General features: G+C 38.8%; 1 protein-coding gene across 2 annotated transcripts in view; it reads left to right on the top strand.

Moving 5' to 3' along the window:
• The first annotated feature begins 1,048 nt into the window (after window positions 1-1,048).
• The window catches only part of LOC124798121 (S-methyl-5'-thioadenosine phosphorylase), a 38,558-nt gene continuing 16,222 nt past the window's right edge, over window positions 1,049-23,384 (top strand). The window contains exons 1-3 of one of the 2 annotated variants that reach the window (XM_047261378.1): window positions 1,061-1,212; window positions 2,461-2,603; window positions 5,780-5,925. In XM_047261378.1, coding sequence (XP_047117334.1) covers window positions 2,550-2,603; window positions 5,780-5,925 — 200 coding nt within the window. In that variant the 5' untranslated portion in view covers window positions 1,061-1,212; window positions 2,461-2,549. Of the gene's footprint in view, window positions 1,213-2,460; window positions 2,604-5,779; window positions 5,926-23,384 lie in introns of both variants that reach the window. The other variant, XM_047261379.1, reaches the window with a different exon arrangement.

Below are 23,384 nucleotides of genomic sequence, written 5' to 3'. Positions count from 1 at the left end.
AGCCTTCAAGAGGTCCAAAGATGAATGATAATATTATTCAGAACTGGATATGTTCGACATGGTTGGAGACGCCGAGCTACAGCCGGCACGGTAGCTCAGCGTGTTCGGTCAGCAGACTGATCATCCTCTGTTAAAAAAATAGAGTGGAGGTCGCATCGATTGAATTTGGAAGATGTCATGCGGCATTCGCACAGAACCACTATGGGAAAAAAAAGAGACGTAGAAGCAGATCGAAAGAAAATACTATCTGCGATAGTGTAATTTTCAATAATTTTTTCATCTTCGCTTTTGTAACATTCTGCGATTTCTTTATCAGTAAAACACAATATTCGATGTTATACATACATGAGCGCGCCGTTTCAGAAATGAGGTTTTTTTTCGATTTTGTGACTTGTGTCTGATTAAAAAACAAAGGATGAAATTGCTCGGAATGAAACGAAGAGCAACGACATTTACGTCCCTGCATGTCACAAATATCCGGCAGTTTATTTCCGTACATACTGCGGTACCCGATTGTGTGGCTAGGCAGGCACTTGACGTGGAAGAGCAGCATAAATTTGTGCGACTGTAACGAGTATCAATGACATCTATATTGTCACAAATTTATAGCTGCTATTACTGTGAATATGTTGTGATTTACTGCACTTGCGTTGGTGTCAAGCTCGCTTACACAAAACGTGCTCTTGGAGACATTACGTAAATTGATTTTACCATCTAATCCGACTTCCAAGTATGCTGCCTTGCTGAGTACAGGCGATTAGGCGCAACCTCTGCTTTCAAGTCCCGTGACACCATTCGTGACACAAGTGACAACTTTGAAATTACACATATGAAAAGTATCAATTTTAAGCAGTGACACCAGCTCTTGAAACAAGTAACTGACTTATTACATGGAATTATCTGTGCCTCTTCTAAGTACACAGCTACACACATAACCCTTTCTAGAAATACAACATTTTTCTCCATCTAGAGTGAATCTCCGTATGACACTGCTGCCGCTGTTTTATTTTTCAAATGTTTGTCGTCAACATACTCTCACGCATCTGTTTCTCCTGCTGAGAATCACGTGTCGCATGGTTTTGTTTATGTTGGAATTGCGCGGGTATTTCCCGACAAATTTGGAACTTTGCTGTCTGACAGAGTCAGAAACTCAGAAACAAGCAACACGAGTTAGACCTATCGTGGTATACGATGTCGAAGTACAAGATTAAGGTTAGTGTTACGTGAGACCGGTATTTTATCATTTATTGCTAGTCCTTTATTTTCTGTTCTGCAAATAGAAAGGTGTAAAGAAACTGAAAATTATATAGGTTATAGAAACACGCACTGGGAAGAACAACGCCAGACACGTTGAGCTGTAATCTGTGAATCATTTCGCATATTGGTTGTTTTATTCATCATCGGAATATTTTATAATAATATTGGACATTGCATTTTAATGTCTTGGTGTAGTCAGAAGTGTAGATTAGGTTGTAAGCTTATAACTTGTCGAGAGTTGGCAAAGCCAACGAATGTGAATGCGAATTGCTGAGTGGTGCAATTTCTTCACGTTTAAATCGCTTATTACAATAATCGCATTTAGGGTCTACCCACTCCAAACATAGCTGAACCAAGTTGCTTCACTAATTCCAGGGAATAGATTTTCGAATTAAGGTTGCGGGGTATCTGTAGTCCAGAAAGTTAGCACTTCTGCTTGTAGTATTTCTTTGTGGGAGAAACTTATTTTTCTACCACATACAGGTCTATAACAAATACTGAATTGTATATACAATACTGAGTCAGCAAAATTTAATGGTATGGATAATCCATTTACGTTGAACCATCTGTTGATAGTTTTAAATATTGCATGAGTTGCCTTTTCAGAAAGCGGCCTGGTACCACTCCTACAGTAATAGGCCTACTATCTTCCACAAATATGACAAAATTCACATTGTCTGACAGTGCAAGTTAAAGTTCACTTCTGTATATTGGAACCTGATGGTACACAATGTCTTATTGTTTCAAATTTGGAGTGCTCATCATTGTGTGTCCAACACAAAACTCAGACACTACTTTTGCATGTGTGCTTTTACATTTATTTGTGTTTGTTAGCAATACTACACATTTTGCTTCCTGAAAGTCAGTCAGCCTACTGGCCAGCAATTCTGCCTCACAATTTAATAGTTTATCGTGCAGATCCTATAAAAATCATGAACTTGCTATCTCTGCAGTCATATAATGTTTTATCGTTTGCATGGAAATATCGCAATTAACACAATTGAAAGCCGGGGTCAATGGAAGTATCCGATTCCAGCCGTCTGCGTCGACCAGTGACGTAATGGTATTGTGGTGTGTGATGTCACTACGGCGTAGTGTTTTTGAATTGGTTGTGTTTGTTGATGTGTTGCTGTATTTGATTGTGTCCTCTGGTGGTGGATGTGGACGTGCTGAGTTTAACATGTGGTATTTGGTTCATTTCAGTTTTGGTTGTCATCGTGCTAAAGTGGTTTTGAGTTTAGGTAGTTGGTCTGATAACGTGGGTGCGTTTGTGTGTTGGTGTGTTTGCACAGATGCGTGTTGCGTGTGGTGGCCAACCTAGGTGGTATTGCCAGAGGCTTTTGTTGGTAAGTACTTTTTGTTTTGTTCTATAGTAATTGTGATGTTTTTTCTGTTGTATATTTATGACAGGTCGGTTGTGTTTTATTTCATGGAATTAACATGTATTTCAGTTTTTGAGTTGTTAGGGTTTTGGTTCCACTTTTCGAAGCTTTAGGAATGGGTTTTTGGTATCTACAACTGTGGTTGTCAAGGGAAATGTCCGATTGCACTTTTTGTGGTTGTAGGTTGATTTTTTGGTATTGATGGTTGCGACTGAGCTAATTGATGTAGGGAAATGTCAGATTCCTGTGGTTTTGTTGGTGTAGCGGAGTGTTTAATTTAATTCAGTTTGTTTTAGGATGGTGCAGTGTTTTTTATTGTTATATATTTAGCTTGTCCTCGCCCTAATCTCACAATTTTTAGCGGTTGTCCCATTAGTTCCATTTTAGTTTTGGAGTGAGATGTTATTTTGTCATTTTTATTTTTGCTCACGTTCGTTGGAGCGTGTATGTAGTGATGTCATTGTCGCCGTATTATATACGCTGGAACTAACAGTTTCCGCCACATCGATGACATCATGGATCAAAGCAGACGGGTGGAATCGGATGCTTCTGTAATTCCGAAAGCTGTAGCCAGTCAGACTACATTCCCTTTGTGATTTATTGATTATAGTACATCATCTTCTGGGGTAAGTATAGGCTGTTCGGGTCGACAGAAGCGTCCGATCCCACGCGTAGGCTTTGTTCCGTGACGTAAGGGTGTTGTCGTGTGTGACGTCATGACGGCGCGGAGTTTGGTTTGCGTGTGGCTGTCTCCAGTTCTGTTTTATCTTATTTTATTTACTTTTCTGATCTGTTCGTTCTATCTCGTGAGATTTTTTTTTTAAAGACAAAAAACACTAATCAGCTACTGAAGCATCTTTATCTTCTATGGGTTGCAGGGGTTACGACCCCTGGGGAGGTGGGTGGGTATTCATGCATGGCTGTCTTCACTTACACGTTGTAGCTACGCAAGGTGTCTAAATTTGTTTATATTTAGTTTGCCCCCCACCCAAAAGACCCCATTTCCCGCGCTTGTCCTGGTAGTGTCATTAGGCTTCTTGTGGAAAGTGTGTGTGTTTGTTTTTGTTTCCGCCATATTTGTGACGTCATGGGTCAAAGCAGATGGGTGGGATCGGACGCTTCCGTATTTCCGGCTGTTCAGTTGAGTCATTTTTGAAAATGCAGACAATAGTGGGATGCATCAGTAATTTTTCTCTGATGGCTCCTTATTGTGAAACGACTTGACAGCAGCATGTTGGTGCCTTTTCCACCGTTCAGCTAAACATCATTTGATTATTTTAGCAGGCTACCTATTGGGAAAACATTTCATAGTCATAGCTACTTGAAAATTTATTTTTAATACTTTTGCTAACATTAAACTGCTTTTGGAGATGTAGGACATAATTACATTTTTTCAAACTTATTTTGGAATACAGTACTTTTCTTAGAAACTGTGGGCTTTCTAAGCTAGTAAGGGACAGACAAGTGTTGACCCTAACATTCCAATCCTTAATAAATTCATTGTCTGCACTCACCATTTAAAAAAAAAAAAATTATTTTCATGAATCATTTTTCCTTACTCAATTTTTAATTTTTTCTAAACAAGATTTTATATCTTGTGGAGGAAAATACATATGTATTTTGATGCTCTGATTAATTTACAGTTTTACAGGCAGTTTGTTATAATTTAGCCCAGTCATCATCTGTGTCCCTCTTTGCTAATAAGTCTTCTCATAGTTTTCTGTGATATTCTAATTTCATTTAGGAGCAGTAATGCTACTGCGCTGCTGCTATGGTCGCAGGTTCTAATCCTGCCTCGGGCATGCATGTGTGTGATGTCCTTAGGTTAGTTAGGTTTAAGTAGTTCTAAGTCCAGGGGACTGATAACCTCAGATGTTAAGTCCTTCAGTGCTCAGAGCCATTTAAACCATTTTGAGCAGTAATGCTCACCATGTCTGTAGCACTCAATAAACCACATGAGCCTTCCCACCCCACCCCCTCCTCCCTCCTCCACTGGGTTGTGCGAAATGTTGAGCACATCAGGGAGCTCAGCTTTTGTTTCGTGGTTACAGGCTTGGCCAACCTAGATTTCCTAATCTGAGGAATGAATGCCGTCAGTACTCTGTAACTGTAAGTTCTGGGCATGCTTCAACAACCACCATCTTTCACAGGCATAGAACATTTTGTGTCACAAGGAATGGGGACCTCAGCTTAACTATCTGGCTTGTAAGGATGATAAAAATCTCTTAAAAAAAGTGAATCTCAAGGCATGCTTGTGTGCCTGAGAGATGCATGGCTGTTGAGGAAGAACCGTCATTAGCGAGCAGCCTTTGGGGAACCTGCTGCATTTCAGTTATATAAGACTTACGCAGGAAAGCTGGGCTCTACCTGGGTGGACCATTATTTCTCTTGCTGCTCATGAGGCAGATATGGAACATTTGAACTTACTGTTTAAACTCACTGTGGAATCGGTGTACAGCTGCTGGGTATCAGCACCCAATGTAACAAGAGGGCTCATGTCACCAGTCCTCTTGATACAGGAATTGATTCAAAGACTTTTGTTTCTATTAACAGAATGTGTGCTGCTAGTCAAAATGTGTATTTAATAGCTAAGAGGAAAGACGGCAGCTTTGAGAAAGTGTCACTTTTCTACATTCAAAAGAGATGAGATAGACTGCTGCTCACTGTATAGAGGAGACGGTGAGTCGCAGATGAGCACAACAAAAAGACTGCTATACATTTAAACTTTTGGCCAAAGGGGCTTCCGAAGTAATTAAAAAGAAAATGCACATGCACACACACACATTCACACAAGCACATCTCGCACACACATGACCACTGTTTCTATCCAGTGGCAGGCCTCAGTGCTCAGATGCAGTGGTCATGGGTGTGTGAGTTGCACTTGGGTGAATGTGTGTGTGTGTGTGTGTGTGTGTGTGTGTGTGTGTGTGTGTGTGTGTGTGTGTGTGTGTTGCGTACTTCAGAAGGTGTTCAGGCCGAAAGCTTAAATGTATAGTAGCCTTTTTATTATGCTTGTCTGCGACACAACGGCTCCTCTATGCAGTGTGTAGCAAGCAATTTATACTTTCATATTATTGTCATTACTCTATCCTGGAATTTTTATTATTTGAATATATTTGTAAGCTTTATAAATTTTACAGATTGGCATAATTGGTGGAACTGGCCTTGCAGACCCAAAATTGTTGGAGGATCAGAAGGAAGTTCATGTCGACACACCATTTGGAAAACCGTCAGATGCACTCATTGAAGGAAAGATAAAAGGCGTTGATTGTGTCTTCTTAGCAAGGTAGTTGAGCACAAGTTTACGAGAAACATGTATCACATGCATTGCTATTTGTATGTAAAGTATTTTGACCATTTTCTCAGTTAGATCATTTTCATATTGTATATTGGCATGTATATTTTTTAACCTTTTTTTTTTTTTACGTGGCAATGCCGATTTATTTGTTCATAACATCTACACAATGTCTTTAGTATATGTGTATCCATATATGAGTATTAATACAATGCATAGGGTTATACTGAAGTTCACATTAAGGTCTCGAAAGTAATGAGAAATGTTCGTCACAAAAACACCTACATTTCAGAATGTGAGCATAAAAGAGGTTTAAGCACCTTCATACAAGGCAGAAAAAGAACAAGTAATTACCTGTTGCCATGGCAAGGATTCCAATGTAATACTGAAACTCAAACAGGTGGATGACGATATGGCATTTCTAACTCCTGATTCAAGATAGTGTCTTTCCCAGTCGCTTGTACACCTTTGCTTTACTGATTCTAACAATGCATTTTGTACTCAAAATACTAGTAAAATATTGGACACATGAATGTACGTCATTCCTGTGCCCGAGTCTGCTGTGGTTCTATATTGCATGTGGCATTCAGTAAGTAACGCAACACTTTTGTCTGAAAGCGGGTTTGTTTATTCAGGATTTCAATACACTGTATTATTCCCTACGCTTTTGGCTACAAAACCCTATTTTTCAATCTAATCTCCATTCATTGTGATGGCCTCACACCACCTTACTGGGAGGACCTTTATGCCCGCATGGTACCACTCAACTGGTTGATGTCGGAGCTGTCAATAACCCCCCCATTGGCCACATACTGCTTCCCACAGAGTGATGGAAATCTAAAGATCTGAGATTTGGACTGTAGGGTGAATGAGGAAGAACAGCCCAGTGATGTTTGGTGAGATCCTCTTGGATAGGCATACCTGTGTGAAGCCGTAACATTGTCATGGAGAAGGAAAAGTTCGTTTTCAAAATGGTTCAAATGGCTCCAAGCACTATGGACATCTGAGGTCATCAGTCCCCTAGACTTAGAACTACTTAAACCTAACCAACCTAAGGACATCACACACATCCATTCCTGAGGCAGGATTCGAACCTGCGACCGTAGCAGCAGCGCGGTTCCGTACGGAAGCGCCTAGAACCGCTTGGCCACAGCAGCCGGCAAGTTCATTTTCATTTTTGTTGTGACAAACATACTGATGTCATTTCTTCAGTTTCCAGAGGGTAGCACAGTACACTTTATAATTGATCATTGCACCTTGAGGGAGGATATCAAATAGAATAACCCCTTCACAGTCACAGAAGGCCGTTGCCATAACTTTACTAGCTAAGGCTGTGACTTTGAACTTTTTCGTTGGAGGAGAGGTGGTGTGGTGCCACTCCATGGAGTGCCATTTTGTTTCCACTTCGAAGAGATGAACCCATGTTTCATCCCCTGTGATGATGACCAACAAAAAATTGTCAGTATCAGCCTCATAACAGGCAAACCATTCTGCAGAGACAGTCTTTCATTGCTCTTTATGGTCTTCATTGATTATAGATGTGTTTGTCAGCACTACCAACAGACTTCCAATTGTGCTGCGAGGTGTTGGATTGTGATCTGTTGATCAACTCGATTGAGTGTGTCTGCCCGTTCCAGCATTGCAGAAGTCACAGCTGTGTGGACCAACCGGCACACAGGAGATTGGACGGGTTTCTACAACCTTGCAATGATGACGTATGCCTTGGCCAGTGACTCCTCATGCTTTTGTTGATTTCCATATCTCTGTAGATATTCTGCACAAGCACAAAGAAAAATCTATGATACTGTGGTTTTCCACCAAAAGAAATGGGGTGCAGCTCTCTAGTTGGAACGCACCTCAATTAGATATGTTTCGGAGACTACGTATAGCAGCACCACCTATTGGAACTTCATGAAACTAGAGGGGCTGAAGCAGAAATATTCCACAATATTTACAACAAATTCCAGATTTTTTCCTAGTGAAATTGGCCAAGAAGCAAAATACGTTGCATTACTTATTATTTCTTTCTTTTCTCAGATGTTATGTCTGGTCAAAAATGGAAAGTTACGCAGACCTTGATCAAACGTGACTTCCTTTTAACTGTACGGTATAGAGCAAGCAGTAAAGGAAACAAAAGAAAAATCGGAGTAGGTATTAAAATTCATGGAGAAGAAGTAAAAACTTTGAGGTTCGCCGATGACATTGTAATTCTGTCAGAGACAGCAAAGGACTTGGAAGAGCAGTTGAATGGAATGGACAGTGTCTTGAAAGGAGGATATAAGATGAACATAAACAAAAGCAAAACGAGGATAATGGAATGTAGTCGAATTAAGTCGGGTGATGCTGAGGGAATTAGATTAGGAAATGAGACACTTAAAGTAGTAAAGGAGTTTTGCTATTTAGGGAGTAAAATAACTGATGATGGTCGAAGTAGAGAGGATATAAAATGTAGACTGGCAATGGCAAGGAAATCGTTTCTGAAGAAGAGAAATTTGTTAACATCGAGTATAGATTTAAGTGTCAGGAAGTCGTTTCTGAAAGTATTTGTACAGAGTGTAGCCATGTATGGAAGTGAAACATGGATGACAAATAGTTTGGACGAGAAGAGAATAGAAGCTTTCGAAATGTGGTGCTACAGAAGAATGCTGAAGATTAGATGGGTAGATCACGTAACTAATGATGAGTTATTGAATAGAATTGGGGAGAAGAGAAGTTTGTGGCACAACTTGACTAGAAGAAGGGATCGGTTGCTAGGACATGTTTTGAGGCATCAAGGAATCACAAATTTAGCATTGGAGGGCAGCGCGGAGAGTAAAAATCGTAGAGGGAGACCAAGAGATGAATACACTAAGCAGATTCAGAAGGATGTAGGTTGCAGTAAGTACTGGGAGATGAAGAAGCTTGCACAGGATAGAGTAGGATGGAGAGCTGCATCAAACCAGTCTCAGGACTGAAGACCACAACAACAACAATATGTTATATTGCATTTAGGAACTTTCGGGTAATTGAACATGTATCAATAATTACGGATTTCTGTAGTTGTATATATAAGTTTGGATGTAGCTGTATTGCATTGATGTACTGGTGGATATTGTGTGGTATGACTCCTGTAGTTGATAGTATAATTGGTATAATGTCAACTTTATCCTGATGCCACATGTCCTTGACTTCCTCAGCCAGTTGGATGTATTTTTCAATTTTTTTCTCCTGTTTTCTTTTGTATATTTGTTGTATTGGGTATGGATATTTCGATTAGTTGTGTTAATTTCTTCTTTTTATTGGTGAGTATGATGTCAGGTTTGTTATGTGGTGTTGTTTCATCTGTTATAATGGTTCTGTTCCAGTATAATTTGTATTCATCATTCTCCAGTACATTTTGTGGTGCATACTTGTATGTGGGAACATGTTGTTTTATAAGTTTATATTGTAAGGCAAGCTGTTGATGTATTATTTTTGCTACATTGTCATGTCTTCTGGGGTATTCTGTATTTGCTAGTCTTGTACACCCGCTTGTGATGTGATCTACTGTTTCTATTTGTTGTTTGCAAAGTCTGCATTTATCTGTTGTGGTATTGGGATCTTTAATAATATGTTTGCTGTAATATCTGGTGTTTATTGTTTGATCCTGTATTGCAATCATGAATCCTTCCGTCTCACTGTATATATTGCCTTTTCTTAGCCATGTGTTGGTTGCGTCTTGGTCGATGTTTGGCTGTGTTAGATGATACGGGTGCTTGCCATGTAGTGTTTTCTTTTTCCAATTTACTTTCTTCGTATCTGTTGATGTTATGTGATCTAAAGGGTTGTAGAAGTGGTTATGAAATTGCAGTGGTGTAGCCGATGTATTTATATGAGTGATTGCTTTGTGTATTTTGCTAGTTTATGCTCGTTCTAGAAAGAATTTTCTTACATTGTCTATCTGTCCATAATGCAGGTTTTTTATGTCGATAAATCCCCTTCCTCCTTCCTTCCTGCTTAATGTTAATCTTTCTGTTGCTGAATGTATGTGATGTATTCTATATTTGTGGCATTGTGATCGTGTTAGTGTATTGAGTGCTTCTAGGTCTGTGTTACTCCATTTCACTACTCCAAATGAGTAGGTCAATATTGGTATAGCATAAGTATTTATAGCTTTTTTCTTGTTTCTTGCTGTCAATTCTGTTTTCAGTATTTTTGTTGGTCTTTGTCTATATTTTTCTTTTAGTTCTTCTTTAATATTTGTATTATCTATTCCTATTTTTTGTCTGTATCCTAGATATTTATAGGCATCTGTTTTTTCCATCGCTTCTATGGACTCACTGTGGTTATTCAATATGTAATCTTCTTGTTTAGTGTGTTTTCCCTTGACTATGCTATTTTTCTTACATTTGTCTGTTCCAAAAGCCATATTTATATAATTGCTGAATACTTCTGTTAACTTTAGTAATTGGTTGAGTTGTTGATTGGTTGCTGCCAGTAGTTTTAGATCATCCATGTATAGCAAATGTGTGATTTTGTGTGGGTATGTTCCAGTAATATTATATCCATAATTTGTATTATTTAGCATGTTGGATAGTGGGTTCAGAGCAAGACAGAACCAGAAAGGACTTAATGAGTCTCCTTGGTATATTCCACGCTTAATCTGTATTGGCTGTGATGTGATATTATCTGAATTTGTTTGGATATTAAGTGTGGTTTTCCAGTTTTTCATTACTATGTTTAGGAACTGTATCAATTTAGGATCTACTGTGTATATTTCCAATATCTGTAGTAACCATGAGTGGGGTACACTATCAAAAGCTTTTTGGTAATCAATGTATGCGTAGTGTAGCGACCTTTGTTTAGTTTTTGCTTGATATCTCACCTCTGCATCTATTATCAGTTGCTCTTTACATCCTCGTGCTCCTTTGCAGCAGCCTTTTTGTTCTTCATTTATAATTTTGTTCTGTGTTGTATGTGTCATTAATTTCTGTGTAATGACTGAAGTTAATATTTTGTAGATTGTTGGTAGGAATGTTATGGGGTGATATTTAGCTGGGTTTGCTGTGTCTGCTTGATCTTTAGGTTTCAGATAAGTTATTCCATGTGTAAGTGTATCAGGGAATGTGTATGGGTCTGCAATGTAACTGTTAAATAATTTAGTTAGATGTGAATGTGTTGAGGTGAATTTCTTTAGCCAGAAATTTGCTATTTTATCATTTCCAGGGGCTTTCCAATTGTGCGTAGAATTAATTGCTCGGGTGACTTCATGTTGCAAAATTATCACTTCAGGCATTTGTGGTATCATCTTGTACGAGTCTGTTTCTGCTTGTATCCACCGTGCATGCCTGTTATGTTGTACCGGGTTTGACCATATGTTGCTCCAGAAGTGTACCATGTCTGTTATGTTTGGTGGATTGTCTATTTTAATGTGTGTGTTATCTATTGTCTGGTAAAATCTCTTTTGGTTTGTGTTGAATGTTTGGTTTTGTTTCCTTCTATTTTCACTTTTTTTGCACCTTCTAAGTCGTTTGGCCAATGCTTGTAATTTCTGCTTCTTTTCATCTAATTGCTCTATTGCTTCTTGTTGTGAGATTTTACCTAACCTTTTTCGTTTTTTGTCTGATATTTCATTTCTTATAAATTGTGTTAGCTGTCCAATGTCTTTTCTCAGTTTTTCTATTCTGATCTGTAGCCTGTGTTGCCATGCTGGTTTTGTGGGTTTCTTCCGTGTGTTGGTTGGTTCTGATCTCTGCCTAGTGTGTATATTTAGTGTAGTGAGTGCTCCTACATAAACCAGTCGTTGTAACTCTTCCATAGTTGTATTTTCATTTATTTTGTTGTGTACGATTGTGTTGATAGTTGTTATTGTTGTTTCGACTTGTGGGTTATTTGGTGGTCTATGCAAGAATGGTCTAATGTCTGTATTTGTGTCTTTGTATTCTATATATGTCAGCTGAAATTTCTCTTCTATATCTAACATGTGTGTCACTTCGTGTTCTATTTGCGCTTGTTCTGGTGGCTGTCTTAAGATTTCGTTTTCCTCTGATTGTTTAATTGACGCGTTTTGTTCTTTGTTTGTTTGCTCTGGGATGTTTGAGTCCATTACTGTATTTTCTTCTTCTTCTGACTGCACATAATTTTGTTCCAGTATTTGTTGTACTTGTTGTTTGATGTTTTCTAATTCTGACTGGGTTATCCTGTTATTTTTTATTATTACACGGATCTGATCAGCTAGTTGTTGTTCTGTTAAAAATTTTAATTCCGGGTATCTGGTAATAAATGTTGTGTATACTTGTGATCTGTATCCAGTTGTGTTGGTTCCTAGGTTTGTTGCTTGGTAATAACAGAACATGAGGTGTCAATTAACTTCATCTGACCATCTCGTCCTCTGTCTTTGTTTTCCTTCTAGGGTGGTTGCAGGAAGCATATCCTGCAAAACACCTCTATTTGGATTTAAATCATTTTCCAGTTGGCTAACAGTGTCGTTACCATTGTGGGCGGGCATAGGGTTCAAGCGTCATCCTCGACCATGACGGCGCTTGTCCAAGGCTTCTTTAGTTCTGACCTGAACCAGGTAATCACACTAAAAGGGGAGTTAGCCCTATTAGTGGTTTGTTCTTTTCGTCGCCTTTCACGACTGGCAGAACATACCGGAGGCCTATTCTTATTATTATTGTTTGTAACTATTGGTAGCGAGGCACTCATTGTTTGTCCTTGTGTAGTATAACCATTCATGTTAATTCCATTAGTTCTACAAATTTTACAGAAAAATAAGCAGCTAATGGATTAAAACACACTTACAAAATTGTTCTACAGTCTAATGAAATCTGCAGAGACACACATGCACACATTTGTATGTGTTACAATATTTTTGACCACTTTGGAGTCATTTCGTGTAATCTTACAGGGGGTGATAAGGTGAACATTTCAGAATGTCGTATTTGGTACATGAATATCTGCATGTCTTAATGGTAAAATTGCCAAGTGACTGTCATAACTCTGCCCATTTTTGATAAATTCAGATTTGAAAGCTCAAAGATGTGTACCTGATCATCAGTCAGGCACAAGTTCCCCATTTTCAGAGGGCTACCACTTAGTAACGAGTTGATAAGCTACAGACCTAATATGCATCGAGTATGGTGGCCCCTAAGTTGATGTAAGGTATAAAAAAGTGCGTTACATTTTAGTCCTAGTATTAAGCATAAATAATAACAGAAAGCATTTGGCATTGCAATTAATAGTTCTTACCTTCACTTAAAGATGGCCATTGGGAAAAAAATGTCAAATTTGGTGAATTTCAAAGTCTTGTCTACCCAGACAGTTGAATATTTGAATTTCAACTTGATTTTTTAATGAAACTTGTACATAGCTGGTAGCTGTCATATGTGCAAAAAAGGAATATCGTAACTCACTTTGTTCATTGGCAAAGATTGAAATGAAAATGCCACTTACACGTACTGTCCACATTCAACACTACAGGGAATTGATAAAATCGTTCCTGAACTATTTGTTGTTGACCTGTAGGTCAGAACTGTATGTAGGTGAGAGATGGAAACCATTGTCAGTCATTTTTGTTAATGTATTTCACTGTTAAAGGTCTTTTCATTGTAAAGAATTACAAGAATGTGGTGATATACGAGTATTCTGTTACTCTAAGTTAAGAAAAGGACTGAAGTGAAAAAAAAGATGCAAACTAAGAGATATTTCAATTTGTTGCATTGTTACACACACACACACACACACACACACACACACACACACACACACACACAGTCAGCAAAGAGCAGTTTCATAAACAAATTCAACTATAAAGAGGGAAATAGTATTTTAAAAATTCTTCCACCTTGTATATAACATTGTTTTCCTAGACATCATCAAAACAAAAAAAGGAAAGTAAATTCACCTAAAGGGGACAAATAAGATCTTTTCGTAGCACTTATTTTTCAAGTTTATACAACCATGCACTGTGACTTTGTAGAAGACATCCCCCTTACAAATAACATTGGAAAAGGGGGACCCAAACAGTTTCTTTCCTACTGGACCATGAAAGGACTTGTGATTCACCAGGAGACATGTGGTTAATATCAATATCCTTAAATCCTTGTGATATCTGGGAAATGGGTCCTATGTACCAGTTTTTATCCAATATGAAAGCCATAGCAGCAGTGGCCCCATTTGTGTCTGTTGAGTGGTGTTAGTAGCAGGTGCATGGTGTGAATGTTTTCCTGGGACTGTGCTCACTAAAATGTACCTGTGCTCCAAGAGTCCTTGATACGATTTGATCTCCTGCATAAGAAACAAAATACTAACTTGATACTGGCAAATCAAATCTCCATGGTTCAGGCATCTGTGGCCACCACTTTTCCCTCCACAAGATATCGATACTGTGCATTGCCACCTATCTACACCATATCTTCCATATTGAAACCTTCACCCTCCAGTACCTGGAAGAGCACTCCAGGCACCACGTTCAAAAGCTCTCAAATTATTCCCATCTCAGAACATTGCTACCTATCAACACTCAATGAAGTGCCTCTGCAACTCATAGCATCCTCCAGTCCCTATCCAAATCCATGGAGGCATCCCAGAATCTTTCCCCAAATTGCATCTCCCTCCTCACTCCAATAGCCACTTTCAGCTTGCTTCCAAAATTCATAAACCCAACACCCTACATGCGTCATTATAGCTGTTTATTGTGCTCCACTCAAAACACTCTCTCCTCTTGTTAATCATGGCCTCCAGCCAATTGCCTGTAGCCTAGCCTCTAATATTAAAGATGTGAACTACTTCCTAGGCTGGCTCTCCACTATCCTCACACCATCACCACTTCGACCTCATTCGTTACAGTTGATGCCATCTCCCTTTAAACAAACTTCTCCCATATCTTTGTGCTTGCCACTATCAAACATTACCTCTTCCAACATCATTTCAACTCCAGACCCGATACCTCATTCCTTATATCTCTAAATAATTATAGCCTCATTCATAACTACTACATCTTTGGGAGGAAGATAATTGAACATACCGTTGGCACAGCTGTGGACACTCGCATGAAATCATCCTATGCAAATTTCATTGTGAGCCATCTAGAGGAAATGTTTCTAGCCACCCAAACCACTTGTCTGCTTCATTCATTGACGATTCATGATGGACCAATGGCCCAGATAACCTATCCTTATTCTTCCAAAGGCCCCAACGCACACTCTCCCACACACTTCAACTGGTCCTCCTCAGCTCAAAGTTCCACATCCTGGACATTGGCAGCCACTTCTCTGATGATGAAATCCATACCTCTGTCCATATCAAACCCCCTAACCATTAACAGGAGCTGCATTTTCATAACTGTCATGCTTTCCTCACCAAAATATGCCTAATGTAGTCTGTCCTCTCATGGATGACACATCTGCTCTGCCAAGAAATTCCTTGCCCAATATGCTGAACATCTCACTAAGGCCTTTACAGGTACATACTATCATACAAATCTTGTCCACAGACAGATTTTCTATGCCATATCCTCACACACCCCTAATCCTCCCACCTGCCCCAAGAAACAGATGCAGAGAGGCACTCCACTTATCAACCATTGTCATTCTGGACTGAAACAATTTACCGTGTCCTTTACAAGGGCTTTGACTATTTATCACCATGCCCAGAATGAAGATGGCCTACCCACAATCTTGCCCACCCCTCCCAGATCAGTGCTCCACAGTCTATCCAATCTACACTTTATCCACACGCACACCCACCTTCAAACCCCTTGCCATATAAGAGACCTTCCTCGTGGAAGACTCAGGTACAACACCTGTCCTATGTAAACCCACCCAGCTCATTGTGCCCCAGTCTTGTCAAAGGCTCATCCTATCCCATCCCATCAGACGCAGGGCCACCTGTGAAAACAATCTTGGTGTGCCAGCTCGTCTGCAATTCCAGCACAAAATTTTACATAGGCATCACTACCAACTCTAGCTGTCCAGCCAATTGAATGGCCACTACCGAACTGGTCAAAAGCAAAGCCTCAACCCAGTCAAGTTGTAGAAAAGCTCAGCATAATGTAGCTGTAGAGGTGTGTGTGGGGGGGGGGGGGGGGGGGCTAGAATTACTCTCAGGGAGTGGATAAATAGTAGTTCTAGGTCTTTAGACAATTGAATAGCCCAGATGCAAAAGCAGCTAAATACATTTTTTGTGGATTTTGAGTTGGACATTTGGCCACACAGATTTTTTTTCAGCACCTGCATGAGGGACTAGGTTTCAGGTTGCAATATCCACTATAAACTGTAGAAACTGCCTGTAGAAAATCGTGTTCAGTTGCAAAATCCTATAACTGCACATTGTCCTCAGGTGCAAAACACTCTAAATGTCAAACAATTGTAAAACCTGTCAAGTTCAACAGTCAAGGTGCTCGCCATGCCATGTCTGGATACAGAACACACCAACTGACATCAGACTTACCAGTCTAGACATTCAAAGCTACCTGTCAGTTTATTACGAGTAGAAGGGATATTTTTTCATTGAGGATTAAATTGGTTGCGCTGTAGTGAACACGTGCACGGCAAAGCAGCTCTTATTGCAAATGCATTGTCGAAACATACACCTGTAAGTACAGTTCAGCTGATCAGCAGGTTGTTTGTTGACAGATGTGTGTGAGTTTTTTGAAGAAAATGAGTGATTTTGTGGTCGATTTAAATGCAGAAAATGGGCAAACGAAGTGGGAGTAATTGAAATAGTAGGAATTCTGTAAGAAATCAAACTCGTTGCAGTAGTTGCAAGTAACCAGAATGAGACAGAGGGCAGTGGTCCCTCCTGTAAAAGGAAGAGGTGTCCTGATCAGTGGATGAGAAATTTTTCCAAAACAGAAAGGTAAGAATGTGAAAACCATTACTAAAGCAATGTTATGTAATGAAAACAGTATTGACATTGCTATTTCATAACCTCAGCAGATTTGTGGTATGATTTGTGCTCTCGTCTTCACAGTGGAATGTTCTGACCATTTTAGTGGACATTCCTGCAAAACTGAAAATGGTTGCAATCTGTCAACAAAGTAAGTGTGTAGTGCATAACAGAACTAAAGAAAATTTGTGTAAAATGAAGTAGATCTCGTAGTGGGCAGCAAGGAGTGCATGCAGTCACGCATAGTTGTGCTGTGCAGTACACTTACACTGTTGCCAGATTTCTCCCAGTTTGTTTCACAGGAATTGTCCATTGGGGAGGCTTTAAAGCAACCACTGGGGGAGGAGTGTTGGCAGTAATAAATGACAATTTTCTACGAATCATGTTGTTTGTCCACACCTTTTTATACATGCTATGTGATTTTTTCTTTTTAACTTAGCTTGTAGTACTTACTATCTGTTTCATTTTATCTGCATGTAGAGACTTCTGCCTACTTTTCAAGACTCGTGATGTGCCCCCCCCCCCCCCTTTCCTTCCCTCGTCACCAATTACTGATTCTACTTACGTGAGCATGAGATACAAACCCAAGGCATTTCCAAAGATGCCTGATTGTAAACATCCCTTTGGAAAATTAATATGTGATGAACTTACCATGCAAGATGTAAGAAAAATTCAGCAAACATTCTGCTAGAAAAATACCTGAGAGTGACAGAACAATTATGTAGCTCAACATCTCTCTGCCGTGTCCTATAAAAGAAGATCCAACGAGGACCAAAAAAGGAAACAAACAATCACCACCCATTTTTCTTCACCAAAAAAAGAGGACAAGGATATCAAAAACATTGCTGTTAGCAAAGTGGCCTTTTTGTCAGTTTTTACAAATTAAAAAAGATAGGGTTTGCAGGTTGTGCTACAAAATTTTAGACAGAATACAGTTCCCACTGAGATGAGAAGAAGCAACATAAGAACCAAGAGAATGTGAAAAATCACATTCAGAAGTTCATCCCCTTAGAACATTGGTACACACAAGGAACCATCACCCAAAGAGTCTATTTAGGTAGCAAACTGAGCATAACAAAGATGTGGACCGTGTATTCTGAAGAGAACACCGAAAACTCTGTCAAATACAATTACTACAGGAGCATTTATTGCCAAGATTTCAATATTGGCTTTGGTGTGCCATGTGTTGATACCTGCTCGACAAGGCCCATCAGTGGAAAATCATTTTGAAGTGGAAAAACGAAGTGCTAAAAAGGAGAGCCTGCAAACCCAGCTCCGAGTCCACAGAATTAGAGCTGACGTGTTCTACACAGTACTGAAAGAAGATAATGAGAATGAAATAATTCTCAGCTACGGCCATCAAAAGGATCTAGTACTATCAAAAGTGCCAGACCAAGCAGCCTATTATTCCCATGAAATGTATCTTTACAACTGTGAAGTGTGCCATTGCTCATTGGAGTCCCCTCAGAACACAGATGTGGTTTTTCGTTCATTTCGTTGGAACATTAATATGCCAGAATCTCAAACCAAATAGCATTAGTGGTTCACCATAGACTAATTCACCTAAACTTCGGGGGAGAGAAAAAACTTTGGTTGTTTTTCAGCAAGTGTAGGTTTCAGAATAAAAACAAAGCTACAATCAGCTTGCTAGTTCACTGGTTTCTCCACGAAGCTCCTGACAGTCCAGAAGAAATAGAACTGTGGTTCCCAATAGTGGGCCACTCATGTGTCCTGCCTGACAGGGTTTTTGGTAACATTGAAAGACAACTTTGCAAATTGAGTGTCATTGGAAACCCATCCATATGCATTGAGAAATTTGCAGCAGTGGTACGTCTAGGACAAAATGAATGTCCCATTCAAGACTGGAAAGAATACGCGGAAGGCTTGGTGACTGGTAACTGGCATTTACTGGTAACGCATTTACATATTTAAAATGGAAAAAAAGGGTCATGTTCATGAAAAGCAAAAACAAGAAACTTTAGTTTGTGGAGGGCCCTTCTAGAATTTTGAAGCTGAAGAGGGGAAGAGCGTCCAGCAAAGCTAATGACCCAACATCAACCACAGCAGGTGTAGAGCTTCTGTAAGCTAAACTCAGAGATGTCAAAAAGCTTTTGGAGTTCCACTTGGGTGAAGACTGGGCGACCATTGACAAACTGAAGTCCTACATCGAGGTGTTTCAAGAGCAGGAAGACACTCCTAGAGCTGCTTCTGCTGCTGCCAACCCTCCGAACAAGGAAGAAGCCAGAAGCGATTTTGAGTTCATGAACTGTTTTCAAGTCAATGCCACTTAAAAGCAATTTTCAGCCAATTTAATTTTCTAGAACATATTGTCGCTGTTTTAACTAAGATGCAATTTTCCACCAATTTATTCATCTTCTAACATTTTGTCTTCTTTTGCACTTTGGAGCTTATTTAATTTTCTACAGTATTTTGTGATGTCAAAAGCACAGTCTTGTATTTTCTTAAAGAAAACGTAAGTTTGCTCTCTTTTTGACATTAAAAAAATCAGTTTTTCCTGGTAAAATGATGTCACTTTCATATTTTTGTATGCCAATTTTGTAGAATTTGCAGACTTCTCTTTGAAATAAAATGTTTTCTTTTTATATTCACAATAATTAAATTTCATTCCTAACATGTCACCAAATAGCAGATTTTGCAACCAAATATTTGTTTTGTAATTGGACTTATAGTTTTGAAAAACCTGCTAACTGCATAAATTGGATGCAAAAACTGCTAAGCTAATATTGAAGATTTTACCATATAAAACATAATCACAGATTTAAGCTATTAATACCAATAATTAATTATTTTTTACTTTTTTTTAAAGAAATGGAGTCTTTAACTTTGGACAGGACAAGTTTTTCGCTATTATCTCAGTTTCGCTTATCATGCAGTTAGCAGCTTTTGCTTCTGGGCTAATCAATTTGATCTCTTGCTTTGAGGTACAATTGAACTCTCTCTGAGAGATGAAACAATTCCACAAAATGTGTAAAGCTGAGTTTTTACCATTCCTAGTATACTCCTGTTGTCTGTTGTGAACTAGAATGGCGTGGCATAGCTCACACATTTTATGCAGTAGATTCTCAAAGTTGAGAAATATGTCATTATCAGCATTTTGACTGAGAAGAGGAGCTACACCCCTTATTATTGTTTTCTGGTATGTGTGTAGCAGAGTTCTCAACATGGAATGTTACAGATGGTTGTGTAAATTTTATCATATGAGAAGGGTTTGTTTGTTGTTTAATTTTTGCTCTTATATATCTTCTTTTATGCACACTGCACCTTAATTGATATTGTGCCTCACTTTATAATGTATGTGTTATGCCTCTTGGCAATGGAAGTGGTATTTCTGGTATACGTGCTATGTACTATTTCAGAGAAACATGGAACTTCTGTATCAGAGGACGTCGAAAGTGGTTGTAAAAATGTATCCCTAACCCAGAGACATAGAAGAGAGAAAATGTAAAGATGAAAAGAAACAGTGGACCTAAATATGTGAATGATAAAACCAGGAAAAAAGTAACAGCTAAGCAAAAAGGACCTGGATGTTAATTGTAAAAACAAATCAAACTATTCTAACCTCAGTTGGTGTAGCTATTCAGTGTTTGACGAAGATTCTAAAAACTTATTATTTTGTGGGTTTTACAAGCTGCAAGAGTACAACATTTGAAGTAAATACCTCAGTAGTGTTATTGAGTGGAAGGATTGCAGTTGGGGCAATGCTAAAAAATGTAATTACGCGGGAGTGAGCAGAAGATAGACTCATTTGCTTATCATATGACAGTGGCAACTGGTTCATTGCTTAGAGTACATTTGAAAGCTATTTGTGACCTATTTGCTGCTTTGTGGAAAAGAGTATCTACATTTAGAGAAGACCTGAAGATGCGTATGTTCGTGAAGATGTAGATAGTGATGAAGTTATCAAAGAAATTAATACAAGACATCTTGACAAGTCGCTTATAAACAAGATGTGGAAACCGTGGCAATGTTGAGCATAAAATTAGTGAAGCCTCACTGGATGTTGTTAGATACTACATTAATAAGTTTCTGAAATACAGAAGTCATTATACACAGAAAGACAATACAAATAATGTATACATTAAAAGTGTGAAAACTGGTCGAAATGCACCGCCTGTAGGAGAAAGAATGCCAAGATTCAGGAATTTAATCCATAAAATATGCAATGTTTGCTAAAGTTCTCAATATGGAGTTTAATCTCAGTTTTAAGTTATCACATATACCATGTGTAAAACTTGTGCCAAGTGCACAATAGATGATAATTATTTGAATGTTAGAATACACCAACTTAAAGCTGAGAAATATTCTGTCTTTGAGGAAATGCACAAAGGCTTTTTCCAGAGATTGTGACTTGTGTAACCACCTATGGTTTACAATGGGCACTGCCAGCATCCAAAATTCCATTATACATATAGATATGGCTTAGGCAGTTGCGGATGTATAACCTTGACTTCCTCATATATGCAAGTCCAATTCAGTTATTATGTGTATGTGGCCATTCTTTTAATTGAAACACCTGTACAGCATGTTTTAATATGTGAACTAAAATCTGATTACATACATTACATCTATACTGAATTACTCTCACAGTGTTACTGTATACATCCCATCTAAAGCTATGCCACCAGATAATGCAATATGGATTTAATGAATTGTTATCATGAATCAACTTGTATCATAATGTCATTAGCTTTGATAAGGCCTTTGTTCCACTAATCTGAGCAAAATTTTCTTCCTAGATAGGCACTCATGGATTCTCATGCTCATATTGTAATAGGATATTAATTATGGGCCCGAAGTTGTGTTAATACAATTAATGTGAAACTTTTATTCCATCCCTTCATTTTATGAGCATATTAATTATTCTATTTCATTAAAAATACTCTGTCATTCTAGGATCTTCTCTATAATTGTAAGCACTCTCAAGCAAGTTACCATTGCTAAAGATCAAGGAAATTAATTATGAGGTACTCGGGGTAACAAAATTAAATTGCTGGGGTGTATGTTCCAGCTGCCACAAATTTAATTAATTTGGAAAACCATATATGAAAAGCAAAACTTTTAATGTATAATGTGCATATAGATCACTGGTTTGGCTCACTACAAAGTGAGAAATGGTTTCGTTTGTCCATAGGACAGAGTATCTCATGTCTACAAATCTACAATATAATTGTGAATTAAATGCGATAAATTAACCGTTGTGGTCGGGAAATACCATGGCAACTGAACTGCAAAGTATGCACAAACAAAAGCAGCAGTTTGTGGAGCAGTGTAGCAATACTACCAGCTGCAGCAGCAATCTCTGGAAGGTAGGCCTGGTCAGCTCGGTGGCAGTGGCAAGAATGCCTCTCCATGCTACCATTCAAAAAATGAAAAATCAACCGTTTATCCCTACTCTCCCTATCTGTACTGTACCGATCACAAGGGCACGTTCAGTGAATACCTTCCCACAAAGATTTCAGCCAAAAGGCTAGTTTGCTATGGGTGGCGACTAGGGAGAGGATTATACAGCTGTCCACAGTTTACCAAGTGGGAGAGCCAATTACATCGATAACCTCAGTTCACCAGCACCAACTTGGCAAAATATCGCTGTCTATCATATGTAATTATACTTATCATCATCATTGACTCGCAAGTCGCCGAAGTGGCGTCAACTAAAAAGGACTTGCAATACGGCGGCCGAACTTCCCCGCATGGGGTCTCCCGGCCAACAATGCCATACGATCATTTCATTTCATACTTAATAATCTCATGGAGTTTGAACAAAAATGATGAGATGCTCCCTGTTGGCATGTCTCAATGTGGTGTGTGATTTGAGGGGAAATGAGGGAGGGGCAGTCAGGTAGAACATTTGATATCCAATATAAAGAGCAGATAAGAGTCTGCAAATTAGGGCCAATCACTCTACATTTGCAGAGCATCTTGTAGAACATAATCAAGCCAATCTATGGGAAGAAGACAAAAACTAATCATAATAAAGAATAAGAAATACCAACCCTTACTAGAAAATTGAGTAGAAAAGAAAAATAACTAAGTGAACATGAGAGACAACTCTCTGATTAAATTAACAGAGAAAATACGATGGACAATGCAACACATTTTCTTTCTTGACCAATTTTTGTTTAAAAATAATTTATAATTTTGTTTGAAACAGCCTTAAAAATTCCTGTGTTGACTCATTTTTCCAATAACCCCAAGTAGGTCATGGCATTCTATATCAACCAGTCTTCAAAATGGCATTGGCAACTGTGGGGCGTTCCATGTAAAGAGCAATTACTGAATTTCTTGTGGCAGAAACCAGACCATCACAAATATTCAGTCATTTACAAAATGTTTACAAACATTGAGAAGGGATAAAAGTGCAGTAAGTCACAGGGAGAAGCAGCTGACAACAGTACAAGAAGGAAATCCGTCCAATCCCAAGCCATCTGGTCATACACAATGGTGACACCTGCAATGTTGCAGCTTGTGGACACACTTATTTGAGGTGCTAGGCAAATAACAATTAAATAACTCAGTGCTGACACATTTCTCCATCAGTTAGTGTATGCCAAGGCTTGTGCCGGCTGGGTTTTTCGAAGCCT

This window comes from Schistocerca piceifrons, chromosome 5 (genome assembly GCF_021461385.2).
Source record: "Schistocerca piceifrons isolate TAMUIC-IGC-003096 chromosome 5, iqSchPice1.1, whole genome shotgun sequence".
Taxonomy (NCBI): Eukaryota; Metazoa; Arthropoda; class Insecta; order Orthoptera; family Acrididae; genus Schistocerca; species Schistocerca piceifrons.
This window is presented reverse-complemented; position numbering and strand designations above follow the sequence as displayed.